The 21,700-nt window shown below is 35.7% G+C and overlaps 1 protein-coding gene across 1 annotated transcript in view; it reads right to left on the reverse strand.

The window, feature by feature from the left end:
• GALNT13 (polypeptide N-acetylgalactosaminyltransferase 13) overlaps window positions 1–21,700 on the reverse strand; it is a 528,170-nt gene that overhangs the window by 448,294 nt on the left and 58,176 nt on the right. Inside the window, exon 3 of the mRNA XM_049615630.1 lies at window positions 11,570–11,815. Coding sequence (XP_049471587.1) covers window positions 11,570–11,711 — 142 coding nt within the window. The 5' untranslated portion in view covers window positions 11,712–11,815. The remainder of the gene's footprint in view (window positions 1–11,569; window positions 11,816–21,700) is intronic.

A 21,700-nucleotide genomic window follows, 5' to 3' on the forward strand; every position in this document is an offset into this window, starting at 1 on the left:
ATGTCACCAAATTAAAATACACTTAGCCTGTGACTCAGCACTATCACTCCTTGATATTTACCAGAGTTGTGAAAACATATGTCCACACAAAGATTCTTGTACAAATGCAGCAGCTTTAGTCATAACAGGTATTGAACAAACCCAAATGTCCATCATCAGGCTAAAGGGTAAACAAATTGTAGTGTATGCAAGAAGTAATAGGAGACTTCTCAGCAGTAACGACTGATGCACCCAATAGCACGGAGTAATCTTAAAATCCTTATGCTGAGCAAAAGTCACCAGATACACAGGAGCTCATACTGTACATTCCATTGGTCAGATGTTCTAGAATAAGCAAAACTAACCAACAGTCACCAAAACCAGATCAGTGGTTGTGTGGCTAGGTCGGAGGAATTGCCTGCACAGGGGGTGTGAAGGAATTTTTTGGGGGGACATACCTGATTGTGAGCTTGAACCCCGGGATTTCTTTGTCAAAACTCTTTCAACTGGACACTTAAAGTTGAGCATTATATTATACCTCAACAAAATTGATTACAAAAATATTCTTTAACCAAATACTATCCTCATTCATTCCCAAAGCTATATTTACATATACCCTTGATTACTGACTAACCATGGGTCCTGTTGTACAACTTATCCTCGGTAATTTTCCTTTTTGATTGGATTTTTCATTTCTAAAGCTTTCCAATATTACTTTCTAATATTTGTTTTCTGTCATCTCCATTTCCCCTAGCTTCTTTTCACAGATTAATTAAATATACCATATATCTACATCTTTTTTTTTTCTCAAAATTCCTTAATCTAATTTTCATAAACATTCCTCTGTGTCCTCTATGTATTGATTCATTCCACATATCTCACATGATACACATGCTCGATCCAGAGAAATACCACATGTCAATATGCAGTTATCTTACATGCCTCTGCATCAGAGACAGTATATATAGTGTAACACAAGACAAATTGTGAAAGAAAAAAGATGGTCCCCTGGCTATAAATATATCATTTGGGTTGTAAAATACACCAATAAAGGATAAAAGAAGTAGTTTGGACCAGGTATGTAAACAACAAAAAATACTTTTGCCGTGATAAGTGAGTTATTCCAAATTTCTTAATTATCAACCTAAACTGGATATCCTATAATCATGAGAACACTTGGAAAGTATCAAGCTGATGACACATTCTATTCTTTATTCATTCAATAATCATTCTTTGAGCATCCACAATGAACCAGGTAGTGTTTCAGGTGCTAAGGACAGAAGTGGACAAAACTGATAAAAATTCTATTTAGCCAATTGTCTCTGCTGCAACATAGCTCTTTAGTAAAAATGTTTCCAATGATTAGAGATAAAATTTGCCCATTCCCATTTTATTGGTGGGTTAATATGCAAATAGTTTTATCCGTCAATCAACTCAAGTCTTTATGGAATTGAAAATTAGATCTTGCCATCAAAAGACAGATAGTGTCTTATTGATACTTTTTTCTTTTTCTTTTTTTATTTTTATGTCATAAATTCTCTCTCCTCCTGATAGTACAGCATTGATATGCTGACATTTCATTCATACAATTCTGAATTATTTTCTCCCTTTCCTAAACATGAGAACAAGAATGGCTTCTTTATCCCTCTATCCCCAGCTCCGATGCAAATCAAGCGTTGAAAGAATTGGCTCAGCTTGTTTAACACTGAATTAGTTAAGATTTGAGTAGAAAACTTATTAAAACTATCTAAATTTGATAATACAAAACATAAAATTTTCTTGTGCCTACCAACGAATTTGCAAAGTGAACAATTTAAATATATGTGTATGTATGTGTGTGTGTGTGTGTGTGTGTATACGTGTATATATATATGTGTGTGTGTGTGTGTGTGTGTGTGTGTGTGTGTGTGTATGACACCATTTCACTCTCTGCTAACCCTCAGCTGATGATCAACATAACTTTCTTTTCCAGAAACCTTCAGTGGTGCCCCATTTCCTAGAAAACAAAGTTAGAAACTTTTTTCTCCAGCACTCAAAGTCCTTTAAAATCTGTCTCCCACCTTTCAATATAAAATCTAGAAATTCCCTTTATGTCTGATTCTGCTTCAATCAATCAATTCACTGTCCTCTTACATCCTCACTTTGAAAACGGCACTTTATTTCCTCCTGTATTCACTCCCTCCCAATTTTCACAAGTCCACATAATTTATATACTTCAAGTCCTCTCCTAGTAATTCATTTGGTATCCTTCTCTCAACAGCCACTACTTTCTATTGCGTAATGTAGTTATTTATATACACATCATGCACGTACATGTCGTATCTCCACTAGGCTGCAATTCTTGAAGACAGATGTTTTATTTGACTAAATTCTGTATATTTCTGAGTATCCAGCCCAGTACTTCTAGTGAATAAATGGATGAAAGAATTGTATCAATTGGTCTTATTAAGCTTTGAAAAAAAATTAATGTTTCACTACTGTTCATAAATTTAACTATTCTTTCTAAGACTTCAGAGGCTTAGCCCCAAAGACAAGTGCTGAGGAAAACTGCAACGTAATATACTGTAGAGATTTAATAACTGCAAAATTGCTAAAGTCTGAAATAAGGCAAAGTGCCTGTCAGAATACTTGTCTCTTAAGTATATTAACTAAGACATTTTTTCCCCAAGGTCAGTTGGCCACCTCCTTCTATGTACTCTAGAAATACCCGTATTTATGTAAATATTTCATAAATAGCACACAAATGCTATTTATTTGTTTTCCCTAAAAGGAGTCTAGGCACACCTAATTCAGGGACACAGAATACAGTTCAAGGTCCGGGCTCAGAAGTCTGACAAACCAGGTTGTGAGTCCCTTTTTCCTTCGTACCAGTTTTGCAACCTTGGGGAATTCAATTAACCATTTGAGGTCTCAGTTTTACCTATGAAAATGAGGATAATAATGGTACCTTTCCTCAATGCTACACTAAGAATTAATCAAAACTATATATATACTATATATATACATGTAAAATTAAGTTTACTGTGTCAGATAGTAACCTGAAAAAGTACACTCAATAATAGTTCATTATTGTAATTTATTTTAAATTATAAAATAATAGTTCATTATTATAATTTATTTTCATTCCCAACATTGACATATCAATGCGGTCTGAAAGAGAGATCAGAGGGACTTGTGGATAAAGTATAGAAGGCCGAAGAAAATATCAAAGGTCATAATTCTATAAGGCCTATTGATTTTTGAAAACTATTTATAAATCTGATTGAAACCTATCTGGAAAATACATTTTCTCCACTCTAACTGTGTCGATATGTCCTACTTTTTGAACGACTATAAATATTATTGCCTGAGAGCTCCAGCAGTCATCATACTTTATTCAGGGCGATTCCAATACTGACAATGTATTTAATCAATTTCACTTTTCTACCCTGCCCCCAAGAGTTGAAACCATATTTTTATTTTGAAAAAAAAGGAAAATTTGGTGTTAGTTTTAACACTTTACCAGTTTTCAGTTTTCCCTCACACCTGTACACAGGAATTCTTCTTTAAAGTACCAAAGATTAATCAAACATTCACTGTTTAATAAATGATTACATGGATGGGTGTTAATGTAATGAGGAGATCATCTAGAAAGAAATAAAAGACTGATGCAATAGCCCACTGTCAGGATTCCAAGAGAACAAGGCTACCTGTGACGTCCTTGGATTTATGAGGAAACAAAACAAAACAAAACAAAACAAAGCAAAACAAAACAAGTCATTCTCCCAGGAAGAATGAAGGGAAACATGGAAGTATTAAATTGGGGTTACTGGTAAGCAATTCCACTCATTTTCTTCATTTCCCCTAATTCAGAGCAGCAGTGAAAAGGTCTTAAGAGACACAAGGGGTTAACAGCAACTTTGTAAAACCTTAAAATGCCAGATAAGGTGACAGTGTTAGATAAATGATCTGAAAACAGAGGATCCCTAGGAAATATTTTCCTCATTGGAATTTATACATCTTACTAGCCAGGGAGACCTGGCAGGGTCTACAGTGCCTCTGAGAGTAAAGACAAAACACTCAGTTCAAGTTTTCAGAATATGTACTCCATACTGGTATCCCAATGAAAGAATGGTACTAGTACAAACTGACATTTATTGATAACAGAGTACTTTATGTAATAAAAGTGTTAATAACCAATACCTTAATAACCAAATCCTATTCTATTGGTTGTGAAAATTCTGGCACTCCCCCTTAAACTCACTCTATATAACACACACACACACACACACACACACACACACACACACAGCACCTCTAACCCTTGTGATTTTCTAAATGATAACAGCACTAGGAGCATCTCTTGTTCTAATATTTGGTCTTTGATACAAAGCTCCTAAATCTCTTGCAATTTCCTGCGTGATGGAAGTGGTTTCTGTCCTAATAAGGCAACACTTGGTGGCCATCTAATTGGCTCCTGGCTGGGGGCTGGTCACCAGATAGACCAAGCCATGATTAGAAGCCTGGATCTCTCAGCCTCACTTCTATCTTCTGGGAAGGGGAGAGGGGATAGAGATTGAGTTAATGATTGGTCACTTCTATGAGATGTAGCCTCCATAAAAATCCCAAAAACACGGAGTTCAGAGACTCCTGGGTTGGTAAACACGTCAACCTGACAGGACATGGCACACACCAAATCCAATGGGAACAGAAGCTCCTTCCTTTGGGACCCTTCTGAACTTTATTCACCCTATGTAGATACATCTCTTCATCTGGTTGTTCGTTCATGCCCTTTATTATATTTTTTATAATAAACCAGTAAATGTAACTAGCCATTTCTCTGATTTCTATGAGGCACTCTAGCAAATTAGCAAACTTAAAAAGGGAGTCCTAGAAACCCCAATTCACAACTGGTGTGTCAAGAGTACAGGTGACAGTCTGGGACTTGAGATTGGTGTCTGAAGTGGGAGCACTCTTATGGGATGAGCCCTTATCTTGTGAGGTCTGATGCTCACTCCAGGAGATAGTATCAGGATTACAGGACCCTCAACTAATGTAGACAATAGCTTCATGTGGAGATAAAGCCCACACATCTGGAACTGTTGTATTCTATGTGTGAGTAAAAGAAAACACAGGAGTATTTTCCCATATACTTACGCTGCCTCAGTTTCTTCATATGTAAAAGAATAATGCCTACTTCACAAATATTTTGTTAAAAAATTAATGAGTTAACATTTGTAACTAATGGAGAATAGTTAACAGTTTATAATTACTGTTATTCTGATCATTATTGGCTTATGTGCTTATCTTTGTTTACATACAAGCAACAATTCTTTCTTAGAAACCCCCTCGCTTTAAAAGTTTTTATTTTTACATTCATTTATTTTTGAGAGACAGAGAGAGACAGAGCACAAGTGGGGGAGGGGCAGAGAGAGAACAAGGCATAGAATCCGAGGCAGGCTCCAGGCTCTGAGCTGTAAGCACAGAGCCCAATGCGGGGCTCGAACTCACAGACTGTGAGATCATGACCTGAGCCAAAGTTGGACGCTTAACCGACTGAGCCACCCAGGTGCCCCAGAAACCCCCTCCCTTTTAAAGTAAATTTCATTTCATTCCCTAAGTATGTGTAATATACTATACACATACCTAAGTATGCATAATATACTAATATCAGGATCCTTAAAGAAAGCTAGGTTCCCCCCTGTCTTGAATATCATAACTTTATATCCTTCCTGTTCTCTGTAATGATAAGAACCCCTCTGGGGTTTCTAAGCAAAATCCATCCATCATGTCACCTCCATATCACTACTTCTCCTCTTGGGCCACACATTATTTGTAGACTGACCAAAAACTAGACAGTAAAAGAGTTCACTTTTCATATTTTCATGGGGGGGGGAGCTATAAACATATAATCATTCATTTAAAGACCAGCATGATTTTTAAAATCATGACTCATATTCACTTCATTTCACAGATGGCAACTGAGGCCCAGAGAGATGAATTAACTTGCCTTCAGATATAGGCTGTTAGTAGTGCAGCCAGGAGTAGGACCCACTATGATAGAGGGCTCAAGCAAACCTGCCACATGACCTCAAATTTGTCCACAATGTATCTAGGTGCACTGCCGTAGCACTGGTCTTTTTAAATGCCTATTCTCTCAAATATCTAATTCTTCCAAATTGGGAGTACCACTAGTTAGTATTCCATGCCATTTAGGAGTTCGAAATATCCTTCAGTGCATTTTAGTTCCAGGTGGCCCCAGGGTGGCATAAAAAGTTAAGATCCTCCACTAACAAGTACTTATGTCACCAAAAAGCAATCCTTTAGAAAATAGAAGAAGAAAAAGGATTTACGTGTCTGTATTTAATATTGGAACAGGTCTGCATGCTCCCATAAAGTCCCTGAAATAATCTTTTAATCTTTTTTTTAAAAAAGCATCATTCAATAATTGATGTTAAAAAATGATAATGCTGACTCAGTAACAAAGATTCAATTATATCCCATATGCCTTATTTAATAAAGAAGAATGTAATCTATTTTAGAAAAAAAGTTTCCATAAAAGTGATGGTTTGATATTGGAGTTTAATAATGTAGCCAACTTCCTACTGAACAATTCCATTTAGTTGTCTAACAGGTGTCTCACATTCAACCTATCTAAAATAAACTCCTGTCTGCTCTCAAATCCTCTCCTCCTACATTTTTCCCTTTGAGGAAACTGGGCCAAACAATGCCCTCAAGAAACCCAAGACTTGTCCTTGACCCTCCCATATCCTACACCTGCCAGAGCCAGTCATGCATCCAGCTCCCATATCTCAAATACCTCTTCATTTTATCTACTTCCGTAACACCTCGCCACCATTCCTCTGCTCTAAGTAGGCATCACTGCCTACACAAAGTTGATGGAACACTACCACAACTTCCTACCCAACCTCCCTAATGAGACTGTTTCTTCTCCAATCCATTCTCCACAACTGAATCCATACTGAATCCATACTGATCTTTCCATAATATAAAGGAAATCATATCTGCTCGCTTTTAAAGCCATTCATTGGGTTCCCAATTTTTAAATCCATTCCCTGGCTCTTACTCATTTGTTATCCATATACTGTAACAAACACATTAAAAACCCCCATCAAAAACAAATCTAGGGCACTACTAATGCCCCACATTCAGTCAAAATGTTCATCCCCATCTCATGACCCTGTCTCATCCAACACATGACAATAAACATCCTAAATCCTATTATCATAATTAAACTTGCTCGCTTTATACAGTCTTGTTGCATTTCTACATATTCTTAAAATGCAATTTTTAAAAATTTTTACAGCTTTTAAAACTGCACCATGTTATTTATCATTTTTGAGGGATAAAACTTACTACTGTATTATCAAAATTCATTCATAGATTCATTGTAAAATATATGTACTATTCTCTTGCATTAGTATATCACAATTCATTCATCAGCTTTCCCATTGATGCGTCCATGGGTTATTCTCAGCTTTTACTTTTATGAACAGGAGTACTATGAGATATTTTTCTATGTGGAAGAAATTTGCTTAAGTATATGATAACAATTCATGGGTTACATATCAATGTTCAGATTTCAGAAATAAACTGTTATCTAAAGTTATAAAAATGTGGAGATCCATAACCTCTAACAATTGGTATTATCAACCTTTTTGATTTTTGCCAACTGAATTGATATAATATGTCGTTGTAGCCTCGGGCTGTGTTTCCCTGATCACAGTTGATGTTAAATATTTCTTCATAAGTTTTTTCTGCTATATGTGTTCCCTTTCTAAGCAGTGTCTCTTCATGGCTGTTGCCCATTTTTTTTCTTATTGGGTTATTTGTACTTTTCTTATTAATAGGATATATATATATATGTATATATATACATATATATATATATACACACACACACATATACACATCTGTATATACATACATACACTTAATAATTTCTCAGTTGCATGCTCTTTTAACATTTACAGTTTGTAACTTCTCTTTTAAGGCATATTTGAATGAAACAACTTTCTCAATTTTAATATAGTTAAATTTATCAATAATTTTCTTTATGGTCAATGTTATTTGTTTAGTATTTTTACAATTCTCCCTTAATTCAAAGTCTTATGTCCAAATACTTTTCTGCTAAAAGTTTTAGTTTTATTGTTGACATTAATAAAGCCAAAGTTTGTCTTGGTTTATGACATGAGGTAGGCAACCAATTTCATGCTTTCCACATCGATTACCATTTTATTTTCAGATCCATTTATTGAAAAGCCCTTCTCTCTGCCATTGATCTGCAGTGCTCCTGTCACATTCTGAATGCCCAAATATGCATAAGTCTACTTCTAGAGTGTATGCGATTCCATTAGGCAATTTGTCTACCCATTGTGATCTCTTGTACCAATATTACAGTCTTACTAATCTTATAAGAGTTCTGTATTATCTCATTCAGAATTATCCTGTAATCTCTATTATTTCATAAAAATTTTAGTACCTTCTTCTCTAATTAGCTATTTCCTACTTGCATAATTTAGACTCAGCTTAAATGCCACAGCCTCTGTGAAATGTTATCTAAGAATCTAGACACATTTTCCTACTGAGAGCATCCCTCTTCCTCATCCTAATATCCATTGCACACATTATGCTTCGTAATCATTTCTAAATTATGTTTTTACAGAGAGAAAGGGAGAGAGAGAGACTAAGAGAGAGGGAGAGAGAAATGTTTACTTTATTAGTGACTATAAGTTCCAGATAGTAGGAACCTCAGTTCCTTTATACCACCAGGTCTTAGCAGGTAGTAGATACTTAACAAATATTTTATTTGAGTTACTTCCTCCTTTGGGGCTACACCCAAAATAACCACTACCACCCCACACATGCCCCACTGGGGACCTGACTCACCTTGAAGAGCAAAGTCTGTCTGGAGCATCATCCAGACTATACATGCACCTTCACAACATTTAGCAGATATTGATAAAGGGTTATCATGAACCAATACTTCACTGTACGGTTTATGCATATTATCCTATTTAATTCTCAAGGCAACCCTGTGAAGCAGAATTACTATCTCTCAGGTTCTGATCTGAAGTGAAAACATTAAGATTTTGCCAAGGGATTTGCCAAAGTCATACAACTGGATCAAGGGGGAGGAGACAAGGACCAGGTTGATGAACAAAATCTGGGCTTTTAACTATGTGGCAATCTGTACTAACTGTGAACTCAGAAGTCCTGGTGCTTGAAATTTGTCTTCCTTTGTCCATCACTGGGCTTTTCCCTTCTTTTCTTTTTTTTGATATAATTGTCATAGAACATTATATAAGTTTAAGGTGTACAAAATGTTGACCCAATAGGCACTTAAATAATTGATGAATTGATAAATAAATTAATACGTGTATCTTAAAAATGAATTCATAGTGTATGCCAGTATTGGGTACTTTAAACCAGTTTAAAATTTAGCACTAAAAGGGATCTGAGAAATCACCTAGTACAAAACCTTGTTTTTTAAATAATGGAGACACCTAAGTCCAAAAGGATCAACATTTTTTTTAAGTCAAAAAGACTGTTTCTAACGTGTGCAGGACATGAAATTTTGAGGCACATACGCTTTGCACAGCATCATCTGCCTGTACATAAATTACTATTTTAAATATGTGGAGAAATTCCTATATAGAGCAATATTCTGAAATAATAAGTAACATTAGAAAATAAAATTAAAACCCTATAGTTTAGTCCCATTTATTCAAGACAAATATTAATGTACAGCATTAACTAAGTCTTAAAAATAAGGAGAATATAGTTTAATTTTACAACTTAAGTATAAGGAAAAATTACTATTTTTGCCTTGCATCATTAAATTTCACATTTTGAGATTTAAGACTGAGCATTAAGGACTTAAATCAGCAAAGCTGTACTTTTTTGGTACTTGCAGAATAAGCTGTCATAGTTTTGCTGAATCAGATTATGACATTTTTTTTTGTGACCAATCTAGAAGTCTCTATTCAACAAATGACAAAGTGATCATTCCAAACTGATGAGACCCAACAAACCACATTTCCACTTTCAGCCAAGCAGCAGCTCAACTGAGTTAACAAAGAAGCAGAGAAGGAGGATTTTTTTCTGGGATTTTAACCAAAGATTAACATATCAATCCTCATGTTCATTTATCAATAACCGATAGACTCATAAAGTTCTCCTCTTTGAATAATTCTAGTATAAAGGCATAAAATATGCATATAAACTACCTAAATGGGTCGAGGCTCAGTCACTTCCAAGGTACTTTCAATTTTTTGTGCTAGGCAAAAACTACAGTGAAAGAAACTCATTTCACAAAGAGGAAGATCATCAGAATACCTCCAATTGAGTAAGAGCACTGCTACAATCTGATGCAAAAAAAAAAAAAAAAAAATGTCCAAAATACTTTTTCACAAAAACTAATTTTTGGAAATGCTCTTCTGTGTTTCCCAAGCCTCATATAACCAACAGTTGCTTATTAACATATTTTGATTCATAGATGACCTCAAAAATATCTGTAACATTAAAAGCAGACTGTATCTGCTTTTTGCAAATAAATGCAAATCTCAAGCCAGTCATTTAGATTTACTTTTCCAAAAGGTACAAACATTTAATTTTTTTAATTTTTTTAAATGTTTTATTTATTTTTGAGAGAGAGAGAGAGAGACAGAACATGAGCGGGGGAGGGGCAGAGAGAGAGAGAGAGAGACACAGAATCTGAAGCAGGCTCCAGGCTCTGAGCTGTCAGTGCAAAGCCAAATGAGGAACTCAAACTCATGAACCGTGAGATCATGACCTAAATGAAAGTTGGATGCTTAACTGACTGAGCCACCCAGGTGCCCCAAAAGGTACAAACATTTCAAATGGAACTGAAGACTTACTTTTTGTCACACTAATAAACTGCAGAAAATGAATCCCTACGACTTGACTTAATAAACCACCATGTATAAAAATCTTTACGTTTCTTTATCATTCACTCTTATCCTGTCAATGAAACCGATCCCTAAAGAGGGAAATACTGAGTTAAAGTGATGTTATCCTGTACCTGACATTACCTTTTGCACTTAACACAAGGCAATAATTTGGTTGTTGAATCTGAATCTGGCCATCAACATGCGTTTTGTTTAAAAAGTTGTTTGTTTGTTTGTTCATCTGTTTATTGCTTCTGGAAGTCTGGGTGTCATGTGTCCTTGCATTTTGCTACAACCCCCACCATCTTACTTAAGTAGTTGTCCCCTTGTATGTTAGGTGCTTAGCCTCCAAGGGTTTTTGCTTCTGGAGGCCTAAATTTTAAATTCTGTCCAATTGAATGTTCACTAAATTATTCTTTCCATACAGTCACAGAACACTGGAATTATGAAATTGGAAGGTACCTTAGAGGTTACCTAACTCTTCTCATTTCTGCCAACAGGACACCTGAGGCTGAGAGAAGGAAGTAACTTTCCCCCGGTTAAATGTACATTAATAGTTCTGCCAAAATGCTCTGCTAACGCAAGAGCTGAAAAAAATCCCTACTTCAAAGTTTCACGTTTTGTCGAGAGTCACCACAGCTGTCATCTCTGTAAGCAACATTTGCTTCGTAAGCACTTACCCCTGAGTGCAGGTAGCAGGGACCTCTCCTTCTTGTCATCGCATTTGTTACATTCACTGAAGTACAGGAGTAGGAAGACATCGACGAGAACCCACATCAGTGAAGTGGCTAGAACCACCTTGCAGTAAACAAACCTCCTCATGTCTTCCCTTGATTTCTAGTTAACACATAGATCGAAGACAGATGCTACAGTGATAAATCCAAGCCACAGGGGTGAACTCCAGGAAAAAAGCAGGATGCATCCCACTATATTAAAAAAGAAGGAAAAGAAATGCCATTAGTGCATAGGTTTTTTTTTAGTATAAAGGGATAAAACATGAAATACATGATTTATTTAATGTTCCCATATTTATAAGCACTTGACCTTCAAATTCAGAATGAAAAGCCTCAATAAGTGAGAACTGTAAGCAAACCAGGTGGCTAAAACGCTACCAGCTAATCCTAGGTCTGTCACTACTCTGCTGGGCACTTGACAACTATTTGATTTTTTCAGGTTGTACTCTTTTCTTAAAAATCCCTATGATGATATTCTGTAGAGCAGTAGGTTATCAAATAGAGCATCCTTGAACTTACCCTGATTCAGCACTTTTGAGGAGCTAATAACTGCCAAAACAGAAATCATCCCGGGATACAATAAATTGGAGTAACTAAGAACTGGACTTTACACACAGATAGGCCTGTGTCTATTCACCTCCTATCTGCAGGACCCTTTTTTAAAAAGCCTGTTTTCTCAACTATAAAATGAGAATAACAATGCCAAACCTAAGATTTGCTATGAGGACTAGCCACAATAATGCTTTTTAAGCATCTTGCAAGACAGATAATTATTAACGTATAAAACAAAATAAAGTCTCAAATTCTCAAAAAGGACCATTGCACGAAATAACTCATCAGTTACTTAACCTTAAAAACTCCATCTGGTCTGCATAGAAAGTATCCACAACAAATGTGTAATTTGGAATGGATAGCATACATTCAAAAAATGATGAGAGGGGAGACAACATATTAGTTTAAAGTGACTTCAAATAACCAAAGCACAAATTCTAAAAGGCATACGGATATGTGCACAATTACCTATTGAGAGGTATTCTAAATAAATGTAGAATTAATACCACAAACATATTTGTTTTATTTACACTATCAAAAGCAATAATTACCTGGCTAATTCATTTACAATAAATTGACAGTTAAGTCATGTACCGTAAATATAACAGGCCAAAGATAGGTTCATGCCATTTGCTACACTTAATATCAACTGAAGCTTAAAATTTTTGAGGTGAATAAGTAATACAATTTTGAAAGATATTTGAGAAGAACAGCTACAAAATACAAAGGTACTCAGAATATTTCATAAATATCTGTCTCAAAAACATCAAAGTGCAATTTGCTGAGGCAAATGCTCTTTAAATTAATAGCAGCTGACTTTGCATCATAAAGCAATACAAAGGCTACTGCCTGTAACAACCTATCCAGACTAGCAAGGAATTCAAAATTTACATAAAGTGACAGCTGAAAACATAACAGAGTCTATCTTCACTGTCTACGTTAAATTTACATTAATGCAGCATATTTTTTTAAAAAGGTATAAAATGTGCAAGTCTACAGAATATAGGATATGTGGGGTTTATCTGTTTGCTGATGATTTTTCTGGAAACAAATGTCATGCTAATTATGTACTTTATTTCATTTCAACTTCATTTTCCTGTAAAGTGTATAACTAAACATTGGAACTCAGCCTCTAAACCTGGTAACAAGTGAAGAATTCCCTGACGCATATTTCCTGTTACTTTGTGCATGCATGCTTTACTGAATACAAGGTATGAAACAATTCAAGCTGTCAAATGTTCTGTGTTTCTTGGTCCTATGATGAAGTAGTTCTCTTCAGTTTATTGTAGAAAAAAGTCCCACAGAAAAGTATATATAACACTGATGGTTACCAAATAGCCATCCCCAGATTTAAGATGGGAATATCTTAAAATAAAAGATCCTATCATAAAGATCTTACATGTTATATAAAGATCTATAATGAAAGGCATAAAAGCACCATCCCTGGCTCTAATAAAATGAAATGATGACTTTGGGTCAGGATTTTGCCTCTCTGTGCTTCATTGTCTTTATTTATAACATATTTCCTGTCCTATTCAGCTGGCAAAATATTGTAAAGGCTTACGCAAGATAAAGAATGAGAACATTTTTAAAAGAAAATATAAAGAATATTATAATAAAAAATCTGAAATCACTTAACTTTAAATATTAAAATGTCTAAGATAAGACATTTCCTAATAAGAGCCTAACAGTTAATGTTATTCAGAATTTAATATAAATTTTAGCTGTAATAGAAAGTCAAAATCATATCTTATTGCCATTTCAAGCATTACTCAAATTATTCTAATTTCATAGCCTGAATGAGCTATGTATCAAGTCATTAGCACTGAGAGAAGTCTAATCCCACTATTCTAACTGATAAAACTAAGTTGTTGTGTGATTTTTTTCATTTATATTTCAAGTTTCGAATTCTATCTCTACTTTGAAAACACCTGCCTCCACCTTGAAAATGCACTAAATTTCATCATTCATTGAGCCATATCTGCTGGCACTTGCATAATGGTAATCTCATACACTGTATTCCAATACTCTTCATGAGAACAAAACTGATGGGAGCAGAAGGATGGTACAAAACACACAGTAACACAAACCAACATAAGCACAGTTGGTAGCCCAGGTTTATTTAAGAGAATCAGCATCTGTATTATGTTTTTATTCCAGTAAGCCTCTATTTATTTGCAAACACTTCTCAGTTTCTGAAGCCAAATCCAAGTTCTGCAATATCCCTGTCTTGCCAAACCAATGTGGAGCATGACTAACTTGCATAAACTACAGGCTCTTCTATCTGAAAACACAGCCCCTTTCCTAATTGTTCCAGTATCTTTTGAGCACAGTTCCTTCTCTCTTTAAAAGTACTTCTCGGGGCGCCTGGGTGGCTCAGTCGGTTAAGCGTCCAACTTTGGCTCAGGTCACGATCTCGCGGTCCGTGAGTTTGAGCCCCGCGTCGGGCTCTGTGCTGACAGCTCAGAGCCTGGAGCCTGTTTCAGATTCTGTGTCTCCCTCTCTCTCTGACCCTCTCCCGTTCATGCTCTGTCTCTCTCTGTCTCAAAAATAAATAAACGTTAAAAAAAATTAAAAGTACTTCCCTAGGTGGGAATACTTTTAAGAGAAAGCCATCAAGTACCATCTTGCTAGTTAAGATTGCCTTTCTTTTTCTTCTTGCCCACCAATCATTATATCCATCAGATATTCTATGATGCGTTACAGGATTTTTGTCTGAAGATATATACCATCTTCCTATCTTTATCAAAAACATATTTCAAATATAAAACAATCTAGATAAAGCTTAGGAGTTGGTAAATATGTTTTTAAACAAGGAGAAAGAGTTTTTTGTTTTAAAATTCGGAGGTTATCACTTCCATGGAGAGTCTAGTTTAGTTGCTATTAGACATATTTTTATCTGTACTCATTTATTTTATTTCGTAAAAATTGCATAATAGGTGCAAATTTATTCATTCTATTTTGTGAGGCTATATGTGAGGCTGCCAAAGCATCCTGGGAACTAGTGTAAGACTGCTGGTAGTGCTCCCAGAAGGTTCAGGCACCAACGTACCTCAAATGTTTTAAATAGCTATGCAGGAGCTTCTGTGAGCTGATGACTGGACAAATTTGCAGAACTGGTTTACAGACTAATAAATCTAATGTGTAAGCACTGAAAATAAAATGCGCTGCATTAGCCACAGGTATGATTGACAGGAAGACTGATCTTTGTATGAAGGAAGGTTAAAAATTAAAATGACCTAGAGGGATCTACCCATAGCTTAAACAAAGGATCCACTCTAAAAATCATACCACACTGGAAGATATACCATGAGACAAAGAAGCAAAGATAATGTTAAATGAATGCCTATGGGAGAAAAATGGAATAGAAGCAAAAAAAGAAAAACAAAAAACAAAACCAAAAGGCCCTCACTGGCATTTAAAGCAAGGAAAGTTTGAATATTCATAACATAAAATTTGACTATTAGGAGGCAACCTAGCATGAGATCTAAAATTATATATTGCAGAGTTATAATGCCATGAGTTGGATCTGAGTCCAACACTCACTAATTGTATGGCTTAATTCAAGTTATTTAAATCTTCTGTGCCTCTGTTTTTCTATTCAGAAAATATGAACAATAATAGCTACCTCACAGCCTATGATGAGTATTGAATTAATTAATACATGCAAAACTCTTATAAGAGTGCCTGGAACTTAGGAGGTTCTCAATATACATTACCGATTATTAGTAGTAACAGTAAAATTATTATCAACATGAAATCATCAAGAGAATGAGAAAAAGAGTAAGAATTCTCTGCCCACCTTTCCAGAAGTAGTGTATACTCTGTGTGTATTCAGGGTGTCGGGGGACAAGATGAACATCACAAATATATTTAATATTACTATTTATGAGTATTACAAATTACAATATTTTAAATTTAATAATCCAAAATATATTTAGAAGAGTTTCTGATGGAGATGAATTACACAGGATTTTGCAATTGTCAAAACTCGTTGAACTATACACTTGAGATTTGTGCATTTCATTCTGTGTAAATTACATATATATTTTTAAGGCAAAAACAAAATGTTTATGTACCAATCATTTGATTCCCTGATTAATACTTTTCTACCCCTTTCCTACCATTGTTTTCTCTATGGTGGTGACTTGGGTCTCAGGCTGTTCCTTACAAATACCTTGCCTCTGGGCGTACGCATATGCTATTTTCTCTGTTCACTGATGTGGTTGGTTATGGCTGCCTGCTCTTATTTCCTTCAGATCTTACTTCCCCCTGCTCAAATGTCAAATCTTGGTGAGCTTTCCTATCAACCCATTAAAAATAATACACACAACTTAGTCACTCTGGATTTCTTAACTCATTTAATCTTTCTCCTTTGTACCTCTTACCCCCAAACATATATAAAAAAATTAGTTTTTAAATTTGTTTATTGTCTGTCCCTCCTTGTTAAGTAGTAAGTTATATGAGAACAATAATTCATATCTCTTATATACCCCCATTCTCCCTCAAATATTTTTACGTTTTTAAAACTCCAGCACTGGTTGTTATGGGCTGAATTTTGCCAAGCCAGAATTTGTATGTGAAGTCCTAATCTCCAAGATTTTAGAATGTGACTGTATTTGGAGATACAGTCTTTTAAAAGGTAATTAAGGTAAAATGAGGTCATATGCATTTTCCCTAATCCAAATCATCCTTACAAGAAGAGGCAATTAGGACACAGAGGAAAGACCATGTGAAGACAGAGAAGGCAGCCACCTATATGCCACAGAGAAAGACCTCAGAATGAAATCAGATCTGCTAACACACTGATTTTGGACTTCTACAATCTGTGACAGAATAAATTGCTGTGTGTAAGCAACCCAATCTGTGATACTTTGTTATGGCAGCCTTATCAATAATACCCAGGTGAAAAATCCAACTCTTCCCTATTCCACTCCTAACATGCAAATAGACGAACATCACCAGAAAGAACCTCCTCAGAATATGCTGTCCGTTCTCATTTTAACTCTATAAACTCACATCACACTACAAGTAGACTCTCTGTGCTTTGCTGCAATCCTGCAACAGTTCCTACTCAAATCAATCTCCACCTTGCTTGCCTTCCTCAGACGGCCATCTCCGCACTTTTTCCTCTTAGCTTATCATTACACTTCTACACTTAGCACAGAAGATATAAACAATAAGAAGGGTATTTTGCCTACTGCCATGTTGAATTTATGAATTTTCTTGTTCCCATTTACTGCCAACCCTAAATCTGCAAGTCCCAGGGCTAGAACAGATGACTGTCCTTTTAGGAGGGCAACACCCTCTGCTCTCACATAGTGTTTCACTGATTGCACTTGTCTCTTCCGCATCGTTTTTTCTTCTTTAATAAGTCAACGTTACCAATATGAAGATGCTACATGAATAATACTCTTAAACTAATTTGACCCCACATCCCTCTTCAGTGATTCTTCCAGCACCCTGCTTACCTTTGAAGCAAAACTTCTGGAAAGAATTATGTATAATCATTGTCTATACACCCCATATCCCTAACCTCCTATTCTCTCTTAAACCCAAAAGGCTTTAGCCCCTGCAACTATATGGAAACCTTATTTGATACAGTCAGTGTAATGGTCAAATCCAATGGTCAATCCTCAAGCACCATTTTACATAACTCCTAAGCAGCATTTGACATAGCGTGGTCAAAAACCTTGTGCTCTTTTTTGTAAATCTTCTTCTTTATGTCCAGGTGTAGAATTTAATGATTCATCACTTGCATACAATACCCAGTGCTGATCACAAGTGCCCGCCTTAACATCCATCACCTGTTTAACCCATCCCCTGCCCATGTCCCCTTCTGTAACCATCAGTTTGTTCTCCATAGTTAAAAGTCTGCTTCTTGGTTTGCCTCTTTTATTTCCCCTTATGTTCATTTGTTTTCTTTCTTAAATTCCACATATGAATGAAATCATACAGTATTTGTCTTTCTCTGATTTATTTTGCTCAGCATAATACTCTGTAGCTCCATCCACATCATTACAAATGGCAAGATTTGTACACATACCACAACTTTTTACCCAATCATCGCTCTTTCCATAACTTGGCTAATGTTGATAATGCTGCTACAAACATTGAGGTGAATGTATCCCTTCAAATTAGTATTTTTGTATCCTTTGGGTAAATACCTAGTAGAGTAATTGCTGGATTGCAGGGTAGTACTATTTTTAACTTTTTGAGGAACCACCATACTGCTTTCCAGAGTGGCTGCACCAGTTTGCAATCCCACCAACAGTATAAGAGGGTTCCCTTTTCTCCAAATCCTTGACAACACTTGTTTCCCGTGGAACTCTCTCTCTTTTCTTTTTTTTAATTTCTTATTTGATCATGCAGCAAATTCCATTGGCTCTGCTTTCAGATTTGACTCACTTCTTACCAATTCCCCTGTTGCCACTAAGCCACCACTCCTAACTCCCTTTTAAAAATACAGCTTTATTGAGATAGAGCGTATAGACAATATAATTCACTAATTTAAAGTGTACAATGCAATGGCTTGTAGTACAGTCACAGAGCTATGCACAATTTTAGAACACTTCTGTTACCCCAAAAGCAAACAGTTCCCCTTTGCTATAATCTCCTAATGTTCTCATGGACTCTAGCCCTAGGTAACCACTAATCTAATTTGTCTATGTAGAGTTATCCATTCTGAACAGCTCTGTTTGAATACGGCGGTGTTTGGTACAGACACCTAAGTTACCAACCTACCCAAGTCACAGCCCTACCTGGTCTCAGGTTACAGTGTTGCTGTCTTAGTCCATTCAGCCACCTATGGCCACACCACTGTGGCCCACAAAACTAAAGTGGGTCATGTTTTCTTATTTTCAGGCCATTTGCAGTCTGACAATGGTATGTCTTTTGTCACAAAGGCCACCCAAAAATGGAATGATAATCATGGTATCAGATGGATTTTCTACACTTCCTACCATTCAAAGTTTTTTGCTGACTGTTGGAATGATGTCCTCAAAAAATGACCGAAGAAAAGATACCTAACCAACCTTCTAATCAACTCCCGGTCCACCCACCTGAACAAGGAAGTTGGCTTACTAAATTTGGCCTTTCCCCAAAAAGGGGTCTTTTATTGACCACCTACTAATGAAAGGGGTAGGAAATTCCGTAAAACCATTCTGAAAATACGGGATTCCACCCAGTCCTTAGCACATTTTTTTTTTTGTTGGCCGTAGTAAGAACCCCAAGCCAGCCTGACTAGTATACCTTTAGGTAACAGCCCAGACAAAAGGGGACTAGAGTATTCAAATTTAATTCTGGGTCATCTTCCTCTTGATCAACATGGTGCCAGAGCATAGGGCAAGAAGCTCTTGGTTGTGCCTGCTGCTAACTGAATGCCCCTACGGTGGCGCATGTGAGCCAACATGAAGGGAATCTGTAATTTTGTAAAAATATCTTCTTCCTTTTTACATTTACCTCTTCCATATGAAAGGTCTGGATCAGAGAAGGAGATAATTGAAAACAGAGATGCAGCTATATTTATTGAGCTAAGACACAACAAATTTCATGGCTTTCAAGGGAGATTAACAACCTTGACACCTGGGGAGAAAACAGATTGCATTCCAAGAGATGGAGGAAAGGGGTGGGGACAGTTCACGTTCTCCCTGTCACCTCAATCCAGCCTCAGAGACTGGCAAAATAATCACATGGCCTGCTCGAGTGAACCAGCTCTTGTGGCTGGCAGTCTGACTGCTATTTCATTTGTCACCTAAACCTTGATAATTTCTCAAGAGTGGAACTGATTTATAGTCTTTCGTAGGTTTGAATTTTAATATAAGCATGTATTACTTTCAGCATAAAACTATTAACCTAGTTAGAAAAATTTAAGTATTTCTTTAATTTATCCTACAGTTACAATTGAGTGCCTACACAGATGCCATCAATGTGCTTGGCATGAAACATAAAAGATATAGAAAGACATAAGCCCTGCCTTCTGGTTTGGGACCCAGTAGGGGAGTCACAGAAGACTATTGGAGTAGAGATAAGAACGGAGATATGTGAAACATTAGGAATGATTCCAATATATGAAACTCTTTTTAATGTAGTTATTATATGCAATTATTAATGTGAGACAATGCAGCAAAAAAAAATGGAATTATTGAGCATAGAGAGATTGAAAGAAGAGTGAAACTCTATATAGAATATTTATAAGGCAGATGCCACTTGTTAAGACTGTCTGTTACACACTGGTCTTTTTAGTCATGGTTGAGTATAGGAATATACATTTTATGAAAATGTTACAAATGTCAAAGCCTAAAATATATGTTAATGAGACTTTACAAGCAATAGATTATCATTAAAACATAATGAAATTAAGTCTTCATAAAGAAAGCTTGTAAAAAGTATATATGACCTTCAAAAAGATAATGAAATTCAATAGTTTTAAAAAGTGTATTCATCAACCTAAAAATTGTTCATCATTTATTTGTTTCAGGTATTTAATGACAGCTCAGTATTCATCTTATAAAATGGCATACCAGTAGTTTAACCTTGTTCATTAATAGTTACCAAGAGGGAAAAACAGAAATCCAAAATGTTCAACTGGATATAAAACCTAGAGATTTAAGACAACACTAGAGCATTTAGACAGTTCCCAGCAGACATCTGCCAGTGAGCTGGCCATCTTCTGCCATAAATCACATGATTAAAAAGAAAATAAATGTTTCCACTGAGATATCAAACCATTAGAAAACCTTAACCTCAGCTTCCTAGCTGGCCTTAAGGCTTTTCAATTCTTCATAACCAAAGGTGTAAGGAATGAATTACAAGTGTTCCTTATTTGAAATGGGGAGCATACAGAGGCTATTTCTTCTCTAGGCTTTCTTTCCAAAACAGAGGCATTTATTTGTAGAATATAATGAAAAATAATATTAAATTATCTTTAAATTTATATCAGAATCACTCTGCTCCAGCTGGCAATTAGTGGGATACAAAATAAAAGGGGGGGGGGAGTCAAAGAAAAGCCCAGAACTCTAGGGCACAAAAGGACCCTAGCAGCACAAAGGAAAAGAGATTTGATCATAGAAAACTCTAGAAAATTGGTTAGAGCTTTCTGAAATTTTACCTTAGAGCTGCATAAATGTAAATAAAATTTTATTTGCCTGCTTGAATATTTTAATATAGTGAATTTTTAAGCATAATTGATATGTGAAAGAAATGCCCACTCTTTCCAAAAATAACAGGTAAAATATTCAGGCCTCCACTCCAAGGGGAAAAAAAAAAGTCCACTGTAATAAAGCTACCATATACTTAGTTATTACATTGATTTGCAACTTCAGTTTATGTTTTATTTCCTGCAACCTTCCTGGCAAAGTTATTAATCATAAATTAAGGGCTTTAAAAGACAGGCAATTAGAGGGAAGACATAAATAAAGAATTAAAAATCAGAATATTGATTAATTAGTCTCCAATTAATTAACAGTAAAGTAAAATTAGTAGATACCCAAAGAATGAAAATTCGTATTCGTATCAGCAAAGCAA

Source organism: Panthera uncia (assembly GCF_023721935.1).
Source record: "Panthera uncia isolate 11264 chromosome C1 unlocalized genomic scaffold, Puncia_PCG_1.0 HiC_scaffold_3, whole genome shotgun sequence".
In the NCBI taxonomy this organism is placed as follows: Eukaryota; Metazoa; Chordata; class Mammalia; order Carnivora; family Felidae; genus Panthera; species Panthera uncia.